General features: G+C 37.9%; 1 protein-coding gene across 1 annotated transcript in view; it reads left to right on the top strand.

Annotated features, from left to right (window-relative positions):
- CDH2 (cadherin 2) overlaps window positions 1-23,506 on the top strand; it is a 226,254-nt gene extending 202,748 nt beyond the window's left edge. Inside the window, exons 15-16 of the mRNA XM_031003668.3 lie at window positions 11,021-11,185; window positions 22,123-23,506. Of these exons, the coding sequence (XP_030859528.2) occupies window positions 11,021-11,185; window positions 22,123-22,329 (372 nt within the window). The 3' untranslated portion in view covers window positions 22,330-23,506. The remainder of the gene's footprint in view (window positions 1-11,020; window positions 11,186-22,122) is intronic.
- The last annotated feature ends 1,014 nt before the right edge of the window (window positions 23,507-24,520 follow it).

Below are 24,520 nucleotides of genomic sequence, written 5' to 3'. Positions count from 1 at the left end.
GTAGCAATACCTCATACCAGCCCCTATGTTTTGGGGGACATGTCTGGAAGATGGATTCTGTGTCACTTTAAAGTAGCATTTTATAAACTGAGAATCTGTTCACACATAGTCCATGACTATGTTTTCTTGAGCTTGCAGAATTAAAAATGGAAAATATTCACATAAAATTCTTGTTTCCTAATCCTTTCAAAAAGCGGAAAGATCTGGAAACATGGCCTGCATTCTGACATGACAATTGTTGGGAACTAAACAGAGATTTTCCCTCTTTAAGCAGGACAAGCATGTTCCAGTATTTTTTTTCTTTGTACCAGACCAGCTTTATTGATATATGTTATCAGCCCATTCTTCATAGATACTTATTTTGCAGACCCTGATTGAATTATACAATAATAAGTAAGTCTTAGATTAACAAAAACAGGTTTATACAAAGAGGAGGTGATTTTCTAAGACAGTTTTATATTGCTTAAATAAGAGAGAAAAAGAGAGAGAAGTAGCCACACAAATATATTTAGCCAAAGGTATTAGTTAAAATAGGCTAGCCACTGTAACAGACTCTAAAATTTCAGTGACCTAAGTCTAGTTGAAAATGTATTTATCTGGGTTTCAGGTTGTGGGCATTTGGGATGGAGAAAGGAGGTCTGCTTCTCTCCACACAGTCATTCAGGGACCTAAGTGCCAAAGACTCTCCCATCTTTCACATGTGACTTCTAGGATCACCCTAGCCTTAAATCCATGCAATCACTACATGACAACAGGGCATGGAGGATGATTTTTGGGAGATTTTTATGGGCCAGGCCTGGAAGTGGCACACATCCCTTCCACTCCTAATTCCCTGGGAAATAACCTTCAGTGTGTCTAGAAAGAAAAATAAATGGTTTAAGTGATCAGCTGGAAGTCTTAACACACCCAGGTTAGGTACTTGAATTTAGAGAATGTTTTTGGAGATTGTATGAGAACCCTTTTTACCCCACCCACAATGGGTTGCACTGTTCTGACCAATCCAGGTAAGTCACAGGGAAGTAGGTCCCTTGGCACAGAGGAGATACAGTAGGCACAGCTCATGAAATACAACACTGTATAGGCATGAGAAACGGAATGTAAGGTTCACCAAAAACAAGGGAAAGCAGCTTTCCTTTATCTGAAGAAAGCTTCTAGTACTTTCTGTGATACTAAAGTCTTCTAGATCAGGATCCAGCACTGGCACATGTAAGAAATCACATACAATTTCATGATAAAGGGAATTTTAATAGAAGTGCCTCTTAGTGGCCTAGGTTTTCAGAACCCAGAAGACCTAGATATAATTACCATATGAGTGTCCACTGACTTTTTTTCAATGAAGTTGATTTTTTTATGTGAGTTGTGGAAATTAGTTTCAATATTGTTGTAGATGAGATCCCTAGAGTCTTGGTGACACAGAAAGCACATTTCGCCAAGTCCAAGTGCCTGAGATGGGGTAAGAACCCACAGTTCCTATGACCTGGGGTTTGGCTTTTAGGATTGCGAACTTCAAGGGTTGACAATTCAGTTTCTTCTCTCATTACCCCTCCACTTTGCATTTTGAACTGCCTATACTTGCACACCTGTACCACACTCTCACACTTTTTTAACGTAGTCCATTTCTTCACCTAATTCTGTTTAGCCATCAAGATTCATCTCAAGACATCTTGTCTTAGAGTCCCAGGCTGAATCAAGTTTCTCTGCTCTGTGCCCCCACAGCATTCCCTGTCTACCTCTATTTTGAGCTTTTATGTCCACTCTTGGTCCTGACCTTAAGCTCTATAAGGCAAGGACTTGTCATACTTTTTATTTCAGTATCTAGGACAGTTGGCACCTGGCAACACTCATAGAATGTTAGTTGAACTGCTGTGGGTCCTCTTCCTGAATTTCTTAGTTTGCAACTCTATCTGTGGCTTCATTGAACCAGTATACTCCTGATAACTTCACTGTCATCCTTAGAGATCTCTGATGTCTTCGGGAAATGATGATAGCATTCATAAATGCTAGCATTGTTGCATATTTGTTCTGTGTCAGGCACTGTGCTACTCTCTTAGTTTGCATGTCCTTTATAATGTTCCTGATGACTCCATGAAATGGACACTGCTGTTAGTCCGGTTTTCAAACCTAGGTCTATGTGACTCGAGAGTTCGAGCTCTCATGCACTGTGATAGAGGTCATATGATAGATATTTTATTTAGTCTCACTGGTCTGTAGCAGGCAGGAGGTGTTACTGGCTTGGACCAGTATGGCTAGGCTCATAGCCACAGCTTATTAGATGACCACTGGTAATATGACTTTAGAAGACATAAGGGTAATCAATTGATTAAGCTTGCAGAATTGGACCCATTTTGACATTAACAAAGTTAAAATCTGGAGAAGCAATCTAAGCAGCCAAGTTATTAAAAAAAATCTGAGTGTACAGTCTGGAGCTAAATCTAAAGTCCAGGCAAGATGCCTAGACAGAAGGATGGGGCACAGGTACAAGAAAGCCACTTGAGAACAAACCCACCACTTTTCTGAGTCAAGAAATCTCTTCTTGAGCCAGGGGATCTCTGTGGACTTCTGCCAGTCTCAGGAACCAGACCTAATGTGGGCAATCAAGCCCAACTATCGGACTTTAACTGTTGGAGAATGAAGCTGTATAATCTAACTATGGTATATTTGATTGCTTGAAATAATCGCTTTATAAATTTATTCTGCCTTGTAAGCAAACTTAACAGATGGCTGAATCTGGACATAACTGTGGAGACCACTTTCAACACTTTTATTGTTGGCTAAAGCATGCTTTGTTAATGATGTTCCCAAGTTATTCATTCATTTTTACCAACCTGCAAACACTGTTATGTATTAGTTATTGAAAGATTCTGATTTCACAAAAGGAAAGTTTCACTAGGGATTGGGTTAGCACATTGTCATTCCCTTTTTGCATCCTATTCTCAAAGCACTCGTGGCCAGGGTACACATTAGTGGGCTGTAAAAGCATGTGTTCTGAACTGGTCAGTGCCCATCCCCTCCCAGTTATTAAATACTTTCACTGTGCATATGATTTGCATATGACTTTTCCTTCATCATTCCTGTCACTTCATGCAAGTGACACAGTATTTTAGATAAGTCATTTTAATATTTATTCTTCCTGGCTGATTACAAATTTTCTATATTTCGTTTTAGGGAAATGGAAAGTTATTGATATTCTACTAGTAACAATGATAAAGATTTGAATACCAAGTATGTATTAGTACTATGCAAAAAAAAAAAAGAACTAACATGCAAAAATGCTATAGGCCAGTGTTCTAGCAGCTACCAAATCCACCAGCTACCTAATTTTTTTTTTTTTTTTTTTTGAGATGGAGTCTCTCTCTGTTGCCCAGGCTGGAGTGCAGTGGTGCGATCTTGGCTCACTGCAACCTCTGCCTCCCAGGTTCAAGCAATTCTCCTGCCTCAGCCTCTTGAGTAGCTGGGATTACAGGTGTGTGCCACGACACCCAGCTAATTTTTGTATTTTTAGTAGAGATGGGGTTCACCATGTTGGTCAGGCTGGTCTGGAACTCCTGACCTTGTGATCCATCCTCCTCGGCCTCCCAAAGTACTGGGATTACAGGCATAAGCCACCGCGCCCAGCCTACGCATAGACTTCTGCCTCAGCCTCCCACCTATCTTTATAAATAAAGTTTACTGGAGCATGGCCATGCACCATGCCCGTTGATGCCCATTTTTTATGTATTATCTATGACTACTTTTATGCTGCAGCAACAGCAGAGTTGAAACATCGTGACATGGACTATCTGGCCCCAAAATCCAAACATATTAATATTTACTATCTAGACCCTACAGGAAAAGATTGTTGAACATTGTTATAGACGGATTTAATCAATGGAATTCTCATTGGCTTTTTTGTCTAAAAGTTGAATACTATTAAGTTTAGCATGGGAAGTTTATGTAATCTGCTCAAGGTCACACAGTTAAAATATGATGGAGCCAGGATTTGAATCAAGGATTTTAAAAAATCAAATACTTGGCTCCCTTTGCAGTATTTACTTTATGTGTACATTTATCCTAAAACAAATAATATTCTTTAGGACATTTCAAAATGATGTGTCATAAACTAGGGAAGGATTTTGATGCTCTGCCACCATATTCTCAACCAAATTACCTATTTTTATGTTTTCTCTGAGATGAATTAATAGGTCATGCTGAGATAGAGTGGCTTTGATCTTTATCCAAGTGGTCACATTTTTTGTATTTTGCAAGAAGAAGTTGGAACTCGAGGTGAAAACATGGAACCCAACATGCATTTAGATGGCTATACTTTTGTCTCCCAAGACAGACAGTGGCTTGGAAGGGTTAAGAAATGTGTTTCTCTTTATAGGAATGTAACTGGATTGCATCAGAACAACAGGAAATTATTTCATATTTCAAGTGCTCCATCTTTCTGAAGCCCTGTTCCTCTGCATATCTGCATCCTCCCTTCTTCCAACAGTACTTCCTTCATAGCTTCTGACACCTTCACTTTCCGTATTTTTTGTAACTTTAAATATTATATTTTCATTATTTTAATTTTTTTATTATTTTGTTGAGACGGAATTTGTTGTCGCCCAGGCTGGAGTGCAATGGCACGATCTTGGCTCACTGCAACCTCTGCCTCCCAGGTTCTAGCGATTCTCCTGCCTCAGCCTCCTGAGTAGCTGGGACTACAGGCACCTAATTTTTGTATTTTTAGTAGAGACAGGGTTGCACCAGGTTGGCCAGCTGGTCTCCAACTCCTGACCTCAAGTGATCCACCCGCCTCGGCCTCCCAAAGAGCTGGGATTACAGGCGTGAGCCGCCGCACCCGGCCAAGCTGAGCTGCCGTACCTGGCCAAACTTTCATTATTTTAAAATATGTCCTTTTAAAAGACATTAGAGTAAAGGCTCAGTGTTGTTAGTAACCGAGTCTGTTTCCCAAGAGAGACTCCTCTTATGAAAGAATTTGTGGAATCAAGTCTAATTGAAGTGTGTATATGCCACATTTTCCTAAAAGAATAAGCCATAATTTGTAACAGGAAATAAGTTGTGATAGGATTTCAACAGTCACAGTTTCTAAAATAGAAGTATAATTTTACATCAAAGAGTGAACGTATAACTCATTCATAATTCTGAAAACAGGTAGCATGTTAAAGGAAACTGACATGTCAGCATTAACAGTAAGCCACAGGGGCAGAAACAATGACTGTTCCCTTTTAGTGGGGACTCAGTCCTCTCCCTTGTGGGAAGTAGAAAACTGGCTACCAGTAAGATTAAAATGTATATGAAGAGAGAGAACAGAGATCCTTCATCTGTATACTGAAAGTCCCCAAGTTATTTTATTTGTATTAGGTTTATGGTTCAATCCAGAAAAAGCTTTTAGCAAATTTTTTGTTGGTGGGGGGGCTTTGATAATCCATGGAATCTAGTTAGTTTTCCACATCGTTTCACCTGTGAAGATAGTTACCGTCATAACGATATTTCACTGGGGAAGAAAATCAGGTCGTAATGTAATTTACATAAAGCTTGCACGGGTATATTTGACTTACTTGTCAGCAGTTGTTTGGTAATATGTTGACACCTTATCACTATTTTATTCAATTATTTTAATGCCGGGAGCTATAGAGGGTGAGATAATAGTGTTCTTCTCTCCCACCTTCCATTTCTTTTTGTGTCTGAAGTTTCTTGCCTGTGCCGCAGTCAGCTTTTTTCCAGATATTTTTTTCCTTCAGAATTTTGTCCATTTACTTCCATGTGAGTATTTTAATTTCTCTCAGTCACTCAGTCTTGAAACATTTTTAATGTTTACCTTATCTATATGGGGATTTTAAAGTCATTTGCCTTTGCAGCTATAAAAGGAAAATGTTCCACTTGAACCAGCCCATGCCTAAGAGATAGCAAAACTGTTGTGTTTCATCACTGGTTCTAACCAGTGGAGGCTGATAAAGGCCCGTGAACTTTGAGTGTCCACCCCTCTCCTCCATGTGTCAGACTCTTATTTGACCTAAGTGAGGATTCCTTCCTGCCTAAACAACAGTTAGTCTTATTTTAACCAACTGTGCACAGACCGAAGAACTCATTTGTTCTATGCAGAGTGCTAGTGCCCAGTGACTGATAAGTGGAACCATCTTAAACTCCCCCCTCCAGCACTTCAAACCCCGGATGTTTTCCCCCTCAGTAAACTCTTTCGTGCATTTCTTCACTGGCAAGTGACAAAAAGATGCAGCTTTTTGATTATTTATTTTGCTTGCCCTGGTGGGTTCTGTGTTATCTTTTGACATGCTTAAGTGAGTCTGTGACCTTGGTCAAATCATTAACCTCCCTGAGTTGTGGTAATCAATAGAGTGGGAACAATAACACCCACTTAGAAGGGTTTTTGTTTGTATTAATGCAATACCACATGAGAAAGCACCTAATGTAATTCTTGACAGATGATGAGCACCAGATAAAGGTTGCTTGCTTGCTTTCTTGCTCTCAGACCTGAAAATGGCATCTGGCACCCAGTAGGCATTCCATAAATACTGGTGGAATGGTAAATGAGTGAGTGTTTGCATTACTCCATGAAATGGGTTGACTATACAATTCTGTAGATTCTACATGCAATGTAGTTTTTGGAAATATTTGCCTGGGATTCCAGAATTTCAATTTATACTGATGCAACATTTTATTTTATTGTAGCATAACCAAATGCTCTCAGTTAAACTCGTTGTATCATTTTCCAACCTAATTATAAATCATTGCAAGTCATGCTAACTTCTTACTAACTCCCCCAAAACTGTATCGCCCTTAAGACATTTTAAATCATAGACCAAAAAAATTTTAAGTTACTTGCCGTGTTAATATTCTCAAAACCCAAATTCCATGCATACTTTTAATGATGATTGCCGATTAACACATATTCCAAACATTAAAATGAAGTAAAAAAGAGATTTTCCTTGGCCTTTGTTTGAAAATTGAATTTCTTTGGGAAGTTAACATTGTAAAGGTTGGCAATCATAAGAGAATTTTCAGACCCACTCTTTGAGTTTTAGGAGCCAACTAAAGATGTCTTTTTGGATTGTTTATAATCTTCAGGAGTAAGGCCATGAACCCAATGACGTTGAGAAGATTTTTGGTCTTTGTAATTCTCTTTATAATTCTCATCCTACATGTTGTCATTTGTGTGTTTATGTACATCATTATGGGATTGTAAAGATGTATAATTAGGGAGCGTTTTTTTATCAAAAGGTCTAAAATTAGACTCTCAGGTCAGGACTTTTGCCATACAACACAGATAGACGTCAACAGAAGAGCCCACTCTGTGACCGGAGAATACTTCCACACGCTGCCTGCCATCATCAGATTTTTATGTCCCATATTTGCAGTAGATAAGGAGAAGCCATCACAGAGACACTCTAAGCCATGTATTTTAACCTTGTGTCTAACTTCCTGCAAACCAGTGATTTTTTGCCTCTTCTTGGACACCATCACCATGGAGGAATTTAACAGGTTTCCATCATTATGGGGTGATTCACCATGGCAATGATTCTCAGCAATGGGACCAGGAGGTCTTTCTCTCCTGTCTCATCATAAATTAATACTATAGTGTATAATGTGATCCAAGTCACATTTCTTGAATTAGCTGCTCCTTTGATATCTGGCATAAGTATCATCACTGAGATTATGTTCAACACTTTTTTTTTAGTGGGAACTTTCTATAAGCCTGAAACATTGATGGTCCAAAGGTCTGAGCAAGACCACCTAAGTTTTAAGACTCTTCCTGCTCTCTGGTTCTTAAGATAGTAGGAAAAAGCTATCAAAAGAAAGATAAAGAACTGTAAATTATTTGCTATTATGTAAGTATGTTATATACACATTCATCTATGAAGCAGGTTAGGAGGCTATCCTTTCCTTGTCCAGAGGGGACAACTGCTGTCAGCTGTAGCAAATTGTTGTCAGAATGTAAGATCTCTTTTGCCAGATCTTGTTATTCTCAGGTGAGATACACCTATGTCTAAATGTTGGTGACCTATTTGAGTATATTTAAAAGTCTGCTAGCCAATCAAAATGCAATTTTATTTGCAGCCTCTGGATACTTCTTCTTATAGAAGAAGTCAGAGTAGAATGGCTCTTCCCAGATAGGGAGTAGCATGAGCAAAGCCCACATGCCTCTTTTATCTCCAGTTATATGAAAGAAATTCCTCTATATTCTTATATTTGTCACCCTGAGCTATTATGTAATATATCCAGGAGTATCAAAGAGTATGTCACCAGGTAAAAGACAGTGCTTAAACATAAGATTCAATTACCTTTTTGTGTGTAATTTAGACTTCTAATAAAACATTTTTCACCCTTAGGGTAAAAACATTTATTCACTGTCATCAATATACTTGCCATCTATTTTCCCCCGATTTAGGGACAGCTTTGGTAATTGAATAAGAATGCACACTTATTCATAGTTCACCCCACTCTGTTGTGCTTGGTAGTTATACAATTAAACATGGCCTGGAAAAAAACATATTTTTTAGTGTGAAAGCATTAAAATTTCTCTGAATAAATCTTTTTTTTTTTTTTTTTTTTTTCTTTTAGACAGAGTCTCTCTGTCACCTGGGCTGGAGTACAGTGATGCGATCTTGGCTCACTGCAACTTTCACCTCCTGGGTTCAAGCGATTCTCCTGCCTCAGCCTCCCAAATATCTGGGACTACAGGCACCCACCACCACATCCGGCTGATTTTTGTATTTTTTAGTAGAGATGGGGTTTCACCATATTGGCCAGGCTGGTCTTGAACTCCTGACCTTATGATCTACCTGCCTTGGCCTCCCAAAGTGCAGGGGAATAAATCCCTCTTTTTGTCGTGTATAGCATTTTAACATTTCAAGGGCTTTCCCATCTGTTACATCATTGAGGGCCTTTTCTGAGATATTCTGTAAATAACTCAAATTCTATAAAATTGAAAATGGAGCACATTTGGGCAAGATCAAGGTGTTTTTTCTCAAGTTTTGTATGGATGATTTGAAATACTCCATCTTGACAAGAGAAAGCAGCATTCTGATGCCTTTGCTCCTGCTGTGGACTCCCCCAAAATGGCGCTTTGTCGCCAGCCCATAGATGGTTCAGAGCTAAAGCTGATTTCCCCCTGAACATTTTATAGTTTGTGATACACCAAATGTATATCCCACTCTGGCGGGTTTGAAGTCTCTATACCTACCTCGCTTTCCGCATCACATTGCACACACCTAAGAGGAGGAGCTTTTCCATCAGCGTATGTGAGTGCCTTCACCTGCCAGCTGAAGTTCTTGATAAGGAAATATTCAGGGAGAGTGTTGCCAGGATCAGAGTATCTCAATTAGCATAAATTTTAAATCAGGTGCTATGAAGTCAGACACTCATGGTTTTGATTCTCATTTTAGTCATGTACTAGCTGTGTGACCTTGGGCAAGTTACTCAACCTGTTTCTCCACCTAAAGAGATGATGATAAAACATTTTTCATGGGTTTCTTAGACACCATTGATAGTGAGAAAACACTTATCAAGAGTCTGGTATAGTGCCTGACCCACAGTGAGTATGAAGTTACTGACCTTTTCCTTCCCTTTGTCTCCTTGTTATTTTAAGCATTCCTCACATTCCTGTGCCTCCAAGCTCGTTTATCTAGTTCCTTACCTTTAAATCCAACCTTGTAACTCAGTCTTGATTTACTCATAGATGATTGCGAAGAGAGCCAGGCTTTGGAATCTAATACACTTGGAGTCAGAATCCTTTTCTTAATAGATCTGGGACCATATGCGACTTACTTGGGTTATTTGAAACTCAGTTTTCTCATCTCTTAAGTGGGGATAATAAAACTTAGTATCACATGTACTAAGAGGATCAAATGAGTGAACATATGTAAGACACCTAGACCATTGCCAAAACATGGTAAACGTTCAACAACTGTCAAATAAATGAGAATCATTCTAGAGATAACAACTGCAAACGGTTTTAAAAGCTAGTTTCAGACAGAGAGATGAAGCCTCAACTAAGAAAAGCATAACTACATCTATGCTTTCTGCAAATGTCAGTTTTGAATTGAAAGAATGTTGGGTAAGCTGGGGATATGACATTTTGTATCACCAGAATTCAGAGTTTGAATACTACCAAGTATTTGTCCAAACCTTAAATGTGGATTATTTCCACATTGTAGTCTGTTTCTTTATACATTCCTGTCCAGCTGTCTGATGCCTGAGCTAAAAATAGTTCTGAGGGCCCAACCTATGGCCAGAGAATCCTTCTTCACAAGTTGTACTTTGCCTCTCTGAAAGCGGACAGATTGTTTTTCCAGGACATTCCCACAGGGCAGCATTGGAAGAAAATCCACCCTCTCTCTGGTCTAATACCACTAAACCAGAGGTCAGCAAACTTTTCCTCAGTAGGGCCAGATAGTAAATAATTTAGGTTTTGTGGGCCACATATATTCCCTGTAGCACATTTTTCTTTATCGTTTGTATTTTAAGTAACTTTTTAAAAATGTAAAAGCTAGTCTTAGAGAAAAATAGGCCATAGGTCACACTGGGCCCAGAGATCATAGTTTTCTGACCTCTGCGCTAGAGTTTAGAAGGGAGAGAGAGAAGGAAGACGGGTGGCTTGAAACCTTCATGAACTAATGCCTTCCTTTAGGGAAAAGGAAAAATAACCACCCTCGTTTTAAAAAAATGTTAAAGACATGAAGTTAGCACCTTTGCTTGTATGGTACAACTATATTGTCTAGTCGGTTTTTTAGTTGTTTTATAGTGAGACCTCATCACACTGCTGTTTTTCATTGGAAACTGATGAGGAACATTGTAAAGCAGATGGAGCACAGACTGTAGAAATGAAAAGCACAGAAGAAAGAGCTGTGTGAAAGAAATATTTAATCATAACATGAAAAACTCATAGTGGCAACTTTTCCATTATGTTAAATTTTCCTCATTTCTATGTGTTCTGAGTATGTGCTCAAAAAGCGAGGTTGTAATTTTCTATCTTTGTGCCCATCTCCCATCGGTTTTGGATTTTGTCTTTTTGCAGGACTATGACTTGAGCCAGCTGCAGCAGCCTGACACTGTGGAGCCTGATGCCATCAAGCCTGTGGGAATCCGACGAATGGATGAAAGACCCATCCACGCCGAGCCCCAGTATCCGGTCCGATCTGCAGCCCCACACCCTGGAGACATTGGGGACTTCATTAATGAGGTACAGAGAGACACTCGTTTTCTCTATAAGAGTTTTCATTTCATGCTAATGGTTAGATCTCTGTAGGCCACAAATTGCTTGGAATACAGCTATATAGTTCACTAAAACATACTTGTGTTTCTGAAGTTTATCTTGTGTGAAAGCAAATGTGGCTTCATTAACAAAGAACAAATGTAATTGCTTTGATCAACCAAAAAGAGATCTATCAATTAAGATTCTGCATTTGTAAAATGACATACATCATATATTATCAGAATTAGTCACACTGTCTCCGAGAAGTATTTTTTTTCCTAGATTACAAGTAATAAATAGACTAACAATATTATAGTGCATTCTAATTTCATTTATTAGCATTAATAAATATAGCAGTAGTTCACTTCAATTTTCCTCACACTGTACCCTTTGAATCCCACAAATCGTGAGAATTCAGTGCCTGCCCAACGACTCCATCAAAAGAGATTAGTTGGAAGAGCTAAATTAAATATTATGTAAGTGATTTAAATACTTGTCTAGTTGAGGAGTTTTAAGAGCTTCTGTCAAAGGAAGCTATTTCTCTGTTGCATATAACAGATATGATTTTCACTGTCAAAATTATTATGACATTCTTTTATTACTGACCAAGAGTTCTGTTACATTTAATATTTAAGTTTTGAAGTTCAATGATTTGTGCTGCTTCTTCTGATCATGTCTGTAGTCTTACTGTAATTCTTTTGAATTTGTATTGTGAATGTAAGAGAACACTACATATTGATGTTGACTGTGAATATATGGCAGAACTCCTGTTTTCTGGTCATATCATTGGTGTCTCCAAGATCAGAATAGGTCTCTCAGTGCATTACAAAGTGGAATGCATCTGTTGGATATGGCCTTCAGTCATAGGCTGATAAGACTCTTGTATCCTGGGCTTCCTCAAAATTCATATAATATTAAACATAATCTACATTAGGTTTTTAGATATACTTATTGCTTGTAGAAAAAGTTTTAAAACAAAATTGGAATAGTTGCCCGTCTCTATAACTATCCATTACTGTCTGTTCCTAAAATATATGCAGCCTTTCTGAACATATGTATTCATTTCTGCTAAATAGGTAATAAGGTTAATTTGTAGTTGACATGATTTAAAAACACATGGAAAGCAAAAACAACAGAATGCTAGTAACTCCCTCTATCCACAGAAATATGTCCTGACTTTGCCAGCTCTTAGTTATATATAGATCCAGTTAGGAGAATTTGCAGAAATTTATACATATATGCCTAGATCTTTTAGAAAAATGTAAGAGTGCCTAATGATTTTATTTCTAATTTCATGTTTGTCATCATAAGAAATTGTTGAGTTATTCTGATGGTTGTCAATTCAAGATATAGTGAATCTTTTGACTGTAAGTTTAGGAACTGGACTTTAAAATTTTTTTTTAATTTTTATTTTTGTAGAGACAGGGTCTCACCAGCCTGTTTCCCAGGCTGGTCTTGAATTCTTGGGCTCAAATGATCCTCCTGCCTCAGACTCCCAATGTGCTGGGATTACAGGCCTGAGCCGCTGTGCCCAGCTGGAACCATACTTTTTTGAAGCCAGAATTCTAGCTTAAGTATAATTTAACAAATCCTTACTAAATATTTCTGCCTGTCCCTGAAGTACCAGTGTTCTGTGGATTTCATTCCATCCCTGATACTCTTCTTTTCTCAGTGCTAAAGATCAAACGAACAGTAAGGTTTATTTATAAGGCTATTCCTCATCTGATTCCTGCCTTCTTCTACCCCTCACGTCCCCACATTCCCTTTCTGTGCTGCAGCCCCACTAAACTATTTGCAGTTCCTCAAAAGCATCAACACTTTTGAATATACTGTAACTTCGGCAAAGCCCTTACCTAATTGTCCATCTGCAGGACTGCCACTTCGCCTTCAGGATTCAGCCAAAACATTTCTCTGTGAGGCCTTCCTTGATGCCTGTGGGAAGGGATAACAAGCTGCCCCTCGGGTCATAGCCCTCACCAGCTGGGGTGTAACTGTCAGTATTTCTTTCTCCCACTCAGTATGTGGTTCTCTCCAGGACAAGCGCTATTTCTTGTTCATGTTTTTATAACTTAAACATCTAGTATGTTACCTAGCTCTTAGATTTTTGTCATTTTCAGGCATTCGCACTCTGGCAAATGTGTAGGGCATGATGCTATGGGCACCACCCACTTTACATCTGATTGAGATTCAATGGATACTGAGTCTAGAGCCTTTCATCCTACTTGTCAGATTACATTCAAATTCTGAGTTTGAGTGTGTGTTTCTCTGTGTCTATGTCTATGGTCATTGATTTTTTTTTGTTGTTCTTTTTTTAACAATGACTACCTCTTCTTCAGTAGACATCTAGTCAATAAGTTTCACTTACCCAACCCTTCTCGGCCACAGTAGGAGGAGTTACAGTAGGAATTTCCATTTGGAATTTTCTTTCTCCTAAACAGTGCTCAGGTACACAGTTTATTATGGCTGGAGACCATTAACAAACAGGTGTGATTACTTATATGAAAAACCATCTTCCAAACAACTGACTGCAAATTGACTTCCAGAATACAATCTCTTCCTAATTTGAAGATTATCTGCATATGTGAAAAATGTCTCATTGTGAAACCATCTTGAGCTCAATGTAAGATCATCCATTCAGCAAATCACTATTGAACATCCATGTGTGTAACATAACTGTGCAAGTAATGTATAGATAAAAGCATAAATTAGACATCGATTCTCTTTGTGTGTATACCCTACTTTGTTGCTAGCACGATATTTGTGCAATGCAAATGTGCCAGTATCCGAAGCCTTATTTGCCAGGCATAGGAGGCCAATTGTGTCTGGTTCTTATTTGGCTTTCCAACTTCATCTCAAGGCCCTCACCACCCAGCATCTTGCAGGCTATCTACAGAGAACTCTACTTGTCATTTACAATCTCAGCTTACAATTTCATGCTGGTGCCCATCTACAAGATGTTCTTCTTGTCTAGAATTCCTTCCCCATTTTTCTAGCGTTGGGTGAACTTCATTAAGTATTTACCAACCCAGGAAGGGTCAGGCATACAGAGTATGGGTTAGACACCATCCACTGGCATCCCATGGTACCCAGAACTCACCTCCCTCAGATCACAGATCCCATGGTTCCATCCTGCCTCCCCCTGATCCATGTTCCAGGGGAGGGGAGACAGGCTTCTCCCTGGAGGGGCCAGTATGGGGCACAGTGATTTGATGAACAAGTGAATGAATGAAAGGATCCAATTTGGAAATTATTCCGAAAATGGCAACTAAATCCACGAGTGTGTGTGTGTGTGTGTGTGTTTTAAGAGGGTCTCTCTCTGTTGCTCAGGCTGGAGTGCAGTGGCACAATCATAACAAACTGCAGCCTCAGCCTCCTGGGGTCAAGCCATCTTCCATCCTCAACCTTCCAAAGCGCTGGGATTACAGGTGTGAGCCACCACACCTGGCCTAAATCCATGAATTCGAATATAATTACAAGATAGAGAAATGTGAAGGAGAGGAGGAATCAAATATCTTCAGCTAGAAATGCCCCTAGAGTTGGAGACAGAAAATCTAAGGAGGTAGGTATAATAGAAAACAATCAAAACGATAGTTTTAAGGAGATGATGGTCAGTTCTGTGGGACTTTTAAGGGAGATGAAAGTCTAATGTAAGTCAGAAGGCCTAAGCCAGTAATAACTCTCCAAAATACCATCTAGACTCTTTCATCCAAGATAACTGTTAAGACTTGTTTAGTGTCTTCATTTACTGGACAGACAAAAATGAATACTTGTAGAGTTTTAAAACAGTTGAAAGCACCTAGAAAGAAAGAAAAGCACATTTTATAAAAATATTTAAAAGGCACACAAATTTATTTATCTGCAGGTCTTATTTGATTTAGCAGAGCACCAAATGTTCCAAAGGAAGAATAATATAGTGGTGATTATACTTGGAGTGCTTTTATAGATGTAAGGAATAAGAAAGCTCATGAGAACATTTTCTAGTTTGTTTATTTAAATAAGGAATGAATGTTGCCTTGAATCTCAAAAATGATAACTTATTTCCAGTCTGGTAGGCAGAGTAAAATAAGTCACATGTTTTTGAATTTCAACTGCAGAGTTTCATTCTGTTTTGAATTTTTAAACATGACCTTCAGAGAGTGAAAAGTTCAAACAAATTCATTTAATCTCAGCCCAACAGTTAGATATTAATATACCTCCAATAATTTTACTAATACTAATCCTGTATATTTCTTTGTAAAAAGAAATAAACTTCTTTATATATATATGTGTATTTTTCTGTTTTCACGCTGCTATGAAAAACTGCCAAGCCTGAGTAATTTACAAAGGAAAGAGGTTTAATCAACTCACATTTCCACAGGGCTGGGAAAGCCTCAGGAAACTTACAATCTTGCCAGAAGGGAAGGCAAACACATTCTTCTTCACATGGCAGCAGGAGAGAGAAGTACTGAGCAAAGGGAGAAAAGCCCCTTATAAAACCATCAGATCTCATGAGAACGCACTATCGTGAGAGCGGCAGCATGGGGGTAACCGCCCCCATGATTCAATTACCTCCCACCGGGTCCCTCTCACAACCTGTGGGGATTATGGGAAATATGGAACTACAATTCAAGATGAGATTTGGGTGGGGACAAAGTCAAACCGTATCATTGTGTGTGCACACACGCACATATACACATATATCACATATACACATATATACAAATATACACATATTTATATGTGTATATACAAATATACACACATATATATATAAATATGTATATTTGTAGATACAAACATATACATATATAAACATACATATATAAAGAGATTTTTATTATGTGTATATATGTATTCATTAGTATATGAAGTATATTTCTCTACTCAAAAGTATAAAAACCAAGTGAATAATTCTGTTAAAAGACCACCTTGTCATTAATATTGTTTAAAACTTATGGAAGCTTCTTACAACGTGCTTGAAACTACTAAAGTTTAAAATGCTTGTCTTTTTCTCCTATTAATTAAATTTAATTTCTGTTTTTTAAAATATCTCGTTCTGATCTTATAGAAGTTGGGCATTTGTGTAAGTTCAAATCTAGCCATCCCACCTAACAGCTCTGTTACCTTGTTACAAGGTCAAGATCCTTGCCTTTAACCTTTTCAGTTTTCTTATTTGTAAAATGGGAATAGTAATAGAACCTCCTTTTAAGATTGCGTGAGAACTAAACGAGATTATCTTTGTAATGTGCTTCATATAGTGCTTGTCACATAGTAAAAATCTCTTAATTATTATTGGTGTCATATTAGTAACTATTACAGGTAAATTACCTTTTAGGAGTAAAAGATTTTCTGCTGTTCTCTAATTGTAAGAAAACAATTAAAATCCACTCCTTCTGCATCAAAAATTGCTTTAAGTAAAATGAAATTCCCAGAAAGAGGGGTAGTAATGTTGGCCTTGATATGTTCAGTTCTACTGTAATGTAAGTATGGTGTACTTTTATATCTACATATGTCTTAAATCTAGATTCTAGCTGTTTCTGAAAGGAATGGATATAAATATGAAGAGGATGCTGAGCAGGAAAAACTACGCCCAGGACAACAATGCATAGTTACCTTATAGAATACCTGTTGAATGTCAGGCAGTGTGTTGGACAGCGAGATGTGAATACAAAATAGCCTCTGTAGAAAGGGATGTCACAATCTAGTGTCATCCAAACAAGATGATAAAAGTAGATGAGGCCGGGCACAGTAGCTCACACCTGTAATCCCAGCACTTTGGGAGGCTCAGGCAGGCAGATCGCTTGAGCCTAGGAGTTTGAGACCCACTTCAGCAACCTGACAAAAAACCCTCTATACAAAAAAAAACAAAAATTAGCCGAGCATGGTGGCATGCATCTGTAGTCCTAGCTACTCAGGAGGCTGAGGTGGGAGGATCACCTGAGCCCAGGAAGGTCAACGCTGCAGTGAGCCATGATTGTGCCACTGCATTACAGTCTGGAGTACAGAGTGAGACCCTGTCTCTAAAAATAAAAAATAAAAAAGTAGAAGGGACCAGAGAGACCACAGGAATGACTCCTAGTCATGGTTGGGGAAAAAAGATCTGTGCAGTCGAAGTGATATTCTTAATGAGCTTTTGGATGGATGGATGGATGGATGGATGGATGGATGGATGGATGGATGGATGGGATGGATATTAATGAGATAAAAAATATAAGAAGTATAATTTAAAAAAATGAATAAACAACATAGAAGTGCACAAGAACGTGATGCTTTGGGGTTTGGGGGGATTCCCTTTGGGGGTGCTAATTCAGTCGTGGTTGCTGGAGCTGAGAATAGCTGAAACAGAAAAGGTGGGTAAACAGTCTTGGTTCACTGAATGCTTTCTAAAGAGTTTTACTGTATGCTGTAGGTTACCCAACAGCAGGCATTTGAGTTAACACCTTCCAGTTTTTTCCCTCTCTGTGTACTTCTTATTTTCTTAAACTGTTCATCAATTTTTAAGTTAATTTTCTTAAATAATTGTTTTAAAGTGTTCATGCACCAATTAAAAATCATTTTGCCCATTGTCGGGGGAACTCTTTCATTTGGAAGGAGTCATAGAGAGCAGTCAGAGGTCTTACTTGCGGGAGTGATATCAAATAACGTTTGAGACAGAAACCAATAGTTTGTAGGAAAGAAGCTGGAATAGTGCTGGAGACAGGCGAAGACCAGTTAGGCAGGCTTTTTCTCTGGTCCAGGCAGGATATAATGATGACCTCCACTAAAGCAGTGGCACTAGGACTGTAGAAGACAGAATGTAAAGGAAACAGTAAGACCTCTTTTCTTTTACATCCCTCATGTGTTCCTCGCTGGATAATGTGGGTTTTTATCCTCATAAAAGCATGTCTCCGCCCATAAAGCCTGGAATCAGAAGTCTATAAATACAAGCTCAGCAAGAATTCAGCCAGAGCCAAGCTCTCTCACTCTGCAGAGAAGCCTCAGTCTTTAGAAGATAGTTCAGCTTTATCCAGAATTCAAGATCTACCTCTCCAGGAAAGGTGGAACAAGAGGATACTTTGCTAAATTTAGTCAAACCTAGAGAAACACAGGCGGTTAGTTTGTAAATTTGGTAACAGTACATCCTGTGAAATAATGTTCATATCCAAGAATAAAGGAATCCCATAAGGGAGAACCAGAAGGTTCTGTTGCCCACTGGATTTCTTCTGTACATTCACTCAGATTTCGTGCCTGTTACTGTCAGTTTCTTAGGACTTCAGTGCGATCTTTTTAGAATTACCAAAATATTACCAAGAGTTTATATAATACCTCGTTCAGAAGAGTCATATTTTATTCTCAGATAAAAATCAGTGCTATCCAAATGGAAGGGATTTAAAGTACTTAACCTGCATAGAAAGCTGGCTTGCCTAAGAACTCTTGAAAAGTTCAGTGATTTTGCCCTTTTGTAATTATTAAAACATAAGGCAATGTGCCGTGCTCTAGCATAGCACAGTGGTCTCTAATGGATTTTATGGCCTTAACCTCTTTAAAAAAACACACACACATACACACACACACACACAAATAAAGAAAACAGAGATTTGTAAACTACCAGGATGATCAGAAAGCCAGTGCAGGAGCTAAAAAATAAAGAAAATAATATTTTTTAGACTCTCAATAGTGGATATGGGAGTTGATTATCACAAGCATTATATTTATTTTAAGGAACTGAATTAAGTGGCTTAGTCATTTGATGAAGAGTCCTGGGGTCCGTGAACACACCAGGGAAGACCAGACCACTTCTTGTGTTTATTCCCTGGACATAGTAAACACAGGCCATCCCTTTTTTCTCCTCCAAATCCAGACACACTTGAGGCCTTGCCATTGACTCTTTCGGGCTAATTTGAGTCTTTTTTTTTTTTTTAACTTGTCATTCTTTTTTCCTTTTTTTTTTTTACTATTATACTTTAAGTTCTGAGATACATGTGCAGAATGTGCAGGTTTATTACATAGGTATACACGTGCCATGGTGGTTTGCTGCATCCATCAACCCATCATCTACATTAGGTATTTCTCCTAATGCTATCCCTAATTTGAGTCCTGACCTCTCCATATTTCCAGTTTGGTGTTGACATCATAAGGATTGGGCCAGGGCTCTGTGTGTATTTTCGCTTAATAATTAAATTGTGGTAAAGCAGATGACCTGAACAAAGTGATCTTAGCCATTGTCTCTGTTGTCTGTATTATAAAGCAATTGTCATAATGAAAATTTAATATTTGTTTTCAGGGACCCATTCTCCTTATCAGGAATTTCCCTGATTTTTCTTGTTTTTTCTTCAGATCCTTCTTGGGCCTACTTGTATGACCCCAAGTCAGACAATGCTGAACTAAGGGAATCCGCTCTTGGTTAAATTTGCAGTTGCTAGATCTTGTAGGGAAGAGGAGTGTAGGCTAATATGTGAATATTAACTCCACGAGGGCAGCCATTGGATCTAGCTCATTAGTAGCTGTGTCTCTACCAGTTAGCAGAATACATTGCAATAATATTAATAGATAATCAACAAACACATCTTGAATCTAATGAATAAACACAAACAAAATGAATGAAGGTGCATTCTTCGGCTTTTGTTAGCTAAGGTACCAATCACTGACCACTCCAAAATATTGCTGCTTATAATAATGAAGGTTTACTTCTTACTTAAGTTGTAAGTCAGCTGTAGTCTGTCAGTGACTCAGTTCCTGATCCATATGTCTTCTTTGTTTCAGGATCCAGGCAGATAAACTTCCCATCTGGAGCAGGCCATTCTCCTGGCAGAGGGGGTAAAGGGGGATTAGTGGAAGGGTGGAAACACATTAGATAGAGTTCTTGAAGCGGCTACTTTTCACAGCTACTTACATTGCATTGGCCAAAGCCAGTCAGACAGCCAAGCCTTACAGTGTGGTTGGGAAAGTAAACCCTGACCCCAGAGAGGCACTGTGGGAGTGTGGGTGTGTGTTCTGCCTTCAGAAAAAGAGCAGTGAATCACTGAGGGCAGTAACACAATCTACCACAGAAGGGAGTTACAAGTTTTGAGAAATTGTAGGTTGTGGTTCTCAGTCTTAGCAGAATTGCCTTGTAGCTTAGTCTAAAAATAAGATAAAATCCTATCTAAAATTATTTATGTTGTATATATCAAAGTATTTTGCTGAAACCTGCTTTATTTTATTTTACACAGGCTTTTCTGGAGTATAAACAGTATAAAATGACATGAGGAAAAGTAGTAAAGTACTGCTAAATTTCATGGATTGTTAGTAAAGAGGTACCTGGAGATGAGAAAACTGGTCATGTGTACTTTTTTCTCTGATTTTTGACATGAGTCAAGCAGCTGCCATTTTGTTTCTTAAAATATACCTTCACTGTTTCTTATTTTTTCAAATACCAAGGCAGGACATTTTTCTCAAAACTTAAATTTTTTAAAAATACTAACTAATATTCATTGAGCTCTACATATGCCAGTCACTGTGGTGAGCCCTCGGGTCCCTTTATTGCATTTGGTCTTTATAATAGTCCTATTATTATGATTACAGTTGTAGATGAGGTTATGCGGAGGTCCCACAGCTAGTACTGGGGAGAGCTAAGGTGTCATCTCACAGTCTGATCTCTTAACCACTACACCATACTGATTCTGACCTTAATTTTTTTGCTCTTCTTCCCTGTTTCTCCTTTGTAACCTTGAAAGGATAGATGAACACATGCTCATAAAAACCCATGTATGCGCTCATAAAATGCATGTGTATTGGCAGGCTTGATCTCTCAAGGGTAGGACTGTCTGTGACACGTCTTAGATAGGTGAGGCCATATAAGCCAACTAGCATTTGACAAGTAGAGTGTGGAAAAAGCAAACGATTGTTTGGAGACTAATGTTAGTAATGTTAGTATATCTAGGAGTACTAGAATGCAATTGGGAAAAAAAATTAGAAAATATACCAGAGGACCTAATACTAAATCCTTAGAAGTTTTGCAGAGCATAGAGACTCTAATTGTATATTAAAAAGCATCTGCTTACAAAAGTTACAAATATAGATAGTAGTTATTTCCTTGTTTCTTTTTTCTTAAAATTCTTTATAAGAACCAGATAACGCATGTTATTTTAGATTGACAGGAGCCCTCTTTTCAATATTTATACCATGTACAGATATTGGATTATGACATTTCTAGGATTTTTTGGAAGTTAGAAGTTACCCTATTTTTAAAAATACCAGTTTACAATTAATCAATTAATTCCACATTTTATGCTATGTTAGTCACATAAATGATTTTCTGAGTACCTCCCGTTATGTAGTAATCACATCTGACCTGTCTTCAGTCTTCCTTTGATGTCCTTCCAAAATGAGGTCAAATACAATGCTACTTTCTCTTTGAACTCCTAGCTCTTAATGCTGATGTGAATTTTTTTCCCCCACAACCTGATGGCTTTTGCTTTGACTTCATAGTTTTGTCACTTGTCATTTGCTTCACACAGTAGTAATACCTGTTATGCTAGACTGTAAGCCTGTGGAGGGATATGGACCACATGGTACTCATTTGTATGTCTCTTGTATTTCAGTGAGGTGCTTTTTTTTTTAATTTAATCTAGCAATGCTGCTCTCTATATTATGTTATTTAAGATCCTTTCTTCTCTGCCTCAAGCAGGGCCATTCATTTCTGCCACCTGTCCAACTTATTACCCAGTTAACCCCCTCCCTTCATAAGTCTTGGCCTCCCTGAGCTTGACTGCTTAGGGTTGTTTCTTTGCACCGGAAAGATATAATTTTTGTCCAACTTTCAAATGGTTATATCCCCCTTTTCCATGTGTTGAAAATATGGTATGTAAATGGAAATTTACAAACAAGTGTTTGTTTGATCCCGTGAATTCATTAGGATCTGCTTGTGGTTTTGTAAAGTGTAACCCTCTCTTAATTCTTTCATTCTTTGTGTTTCCAAATTGCAGGGCCTTAAAGCGGCTGACAATGACCCCACAGCTCCACCATATGACTCCCTGTTAGTGTTTGACTATGAAGGCAGTGGCTCCACTGCTGGGTCCTTGAGCTCCCTTAATTCCTCAAGTAGTGGTGGTGAGCAGGACTATGATTACCTGAACGACTGGGGGCCACGGTTCAAGAAACTTGCTGACATGTATGGTGGAGGTGATGACTGAACTTCAGGGTGAACTTGGTTTTTGGACAAGTACAAACAATTTCAACTGATATTCCCAAAAAGCATTCAGAAGCTAGGCTTTAACTTTGTAGTCTACTAGCACAGTGCTTGCTGGAGGCTTTGGCATAGGCTGCAAACCAATTTGGGCTCAGAGGGAATATCAGTGATCCATACTGTTTGGAAAAACACTGAGCTCAGTTACACTTGAATTTTACAGTACAGAAGCACTGGGATTTTATGTGCCTTTTTGTACCTTTTTCAGATTGGAATTAGTTTTCTGTTTAAGGCTTTAATGGTACTGATTTCTGAAACGATAAGTAAAAGACAAAATATTTTGTGGTGGGAGCAGTAAGTTAAACCATGATATGCTTCAACACGCTTTTGTTACATTGCATTTGCTTTTATTAAAATACAAAATTAAACAAACAAAAAAACTCATGGAGCGATTTTATTATCTTGGGGGATGACACCATGAGATTGGAAAATGTACATTACTTCTAGTTTTAGACTTTAGTTTTTTTTTTTTCACTAAAATCTTAAAACTTACTCAGCTGGTTGCAAATAAAGGGAGTTTTCATATCACCAATTTGTAGCAAAATTGAATTTTTTCATAAACTAGAATGTTAGACACATTTTGGTCTTAATCCATGTACACTTTTTTATTTCTGTATTTTTCCACTTCACTGTAAAAATAGTATGTGTACATAATGTTTTATTGGCATAGTCTATGGAGAAGTGCAGAAACTTCAGAACATGTGTATGTATTATTTGGACTATGGATTCAGGTTTTTTGCATGTTTATATCTTTCGTTATGGATAAAGTATTTACAAAACAGTGACATTTGATTCAATTGTTGAGCTGTAGTTAGAATACTCAATTTTTAATTTTTTTAATTTTTTTATTTTTTATTTTCTTTTTGGTTTGGGGAGGGAGAAAAGTTCTTAGCACAAATGTTTTACATAATTTGTACCAAAAAAAAAAAAAAAAGGAAAGAAAAGAAAGGGGTGGCCTGATGACACTGGTGGCACTACTGTGTGTTTTTTTTAAAAAAATGGAAAAAAAAAAAAGCTTTTAAACTGGAGAGACTTCTGACAACAGCTTTGCCTCTGTATTGTGTACCAGAATATAAATGATACACCTCTGACCCCAGCGTTCTGAATAAAATGCTAATTTTGGATCTGGTGACTGGTTTGAACTTTTTCTTTTCTACTTGAGCTGCTTTGAATGTTGCAAAAATCCCAAGTACTGGAGAACAACAGTACAAAAAGTATGTATTTGTTCTTGCACTATTCACCATTGAAACGCGTAGCATGGCAACCATGTACAGTGTGCAGCAGAGAGAATCATTTTGGACCTTCCCATCATCATAGAAGAAAAACATCAAGTGATTCAGGAATAGACCCTACTGGTGGTGATAGAAAAATCACATCCTTTACCTTCAGTGAACTTCAGTGTTAATTCTTAATATAACTCATGTTTTAATTTGTTTCTGCTCAAGTTAATTGTTCTGTTGACTGACAGGCCTTTCCCATTAGAGCCACCACCATAAGGGAAACTTCAGTAAAGTGGGTTATAGGACTGAACCTGGAAACTGCAGTGGACACCTGGAATTCTTGTGCAATTCATTGAAGCCATCGTTTTATGTACTTAGTGAAACACACTTAGATTTGACTGGCCTTTATCCATTGACTTGATCATTTGCTTCAGTTTGATATAGTAATGGTTGCAGAGGGCAACAAAAGGAAACAATCTTGCTAAATTTTGTAAAATTGTTTATGTATCTTACTATGATTCATTCTGAATTTTAAGAGGCAAAGGAATTCTCCACTTGTATTTATCTGTTTGTTTCTTAATCATCACACCATATAGTCTTATACTGTACGCATTGAAAACACTTACATAATATACCTCCTCTAACTGTATTTTTTGCTTAACATAAAGGTTATTTTATATTAGACAGTGAAATTTACTTTTCTATTGATTCACTTTGTAGGCAATACTTTCTTGTTACTTTTCTAATCATTAAATGCCAGAGCTTGCCTCTGGGAATTTCCATAATGAAACTTACTAAATTTGCTAATCGGAATAGTCTTTTCTAAAATTGATTCTTAGACTGTGCCTCCATGCTGTTGTACATCCAAATGAAACTACATTTTCAGATTCACACATCATAACACTTAATGTTTATACC

Source organism: Gorilla gorilla, chromosome 17 (genome assembly GCF_029281585.2).
Source record: "Gorilla gorilla gorilla isolate KB3781 chromosome 17, NHGRI_mGorGor1-v2.1_pri, whole genome shotgun sequence".
Lineage (NCBI taxonomy): Eukaryota > Metazoa > Chordata > Mammalia > Primates > Hominidae > Gorilla > Gorilla gorilla.
This window is presented reverse-complemented; position numbering and strand designations above follow the sequence as displayed.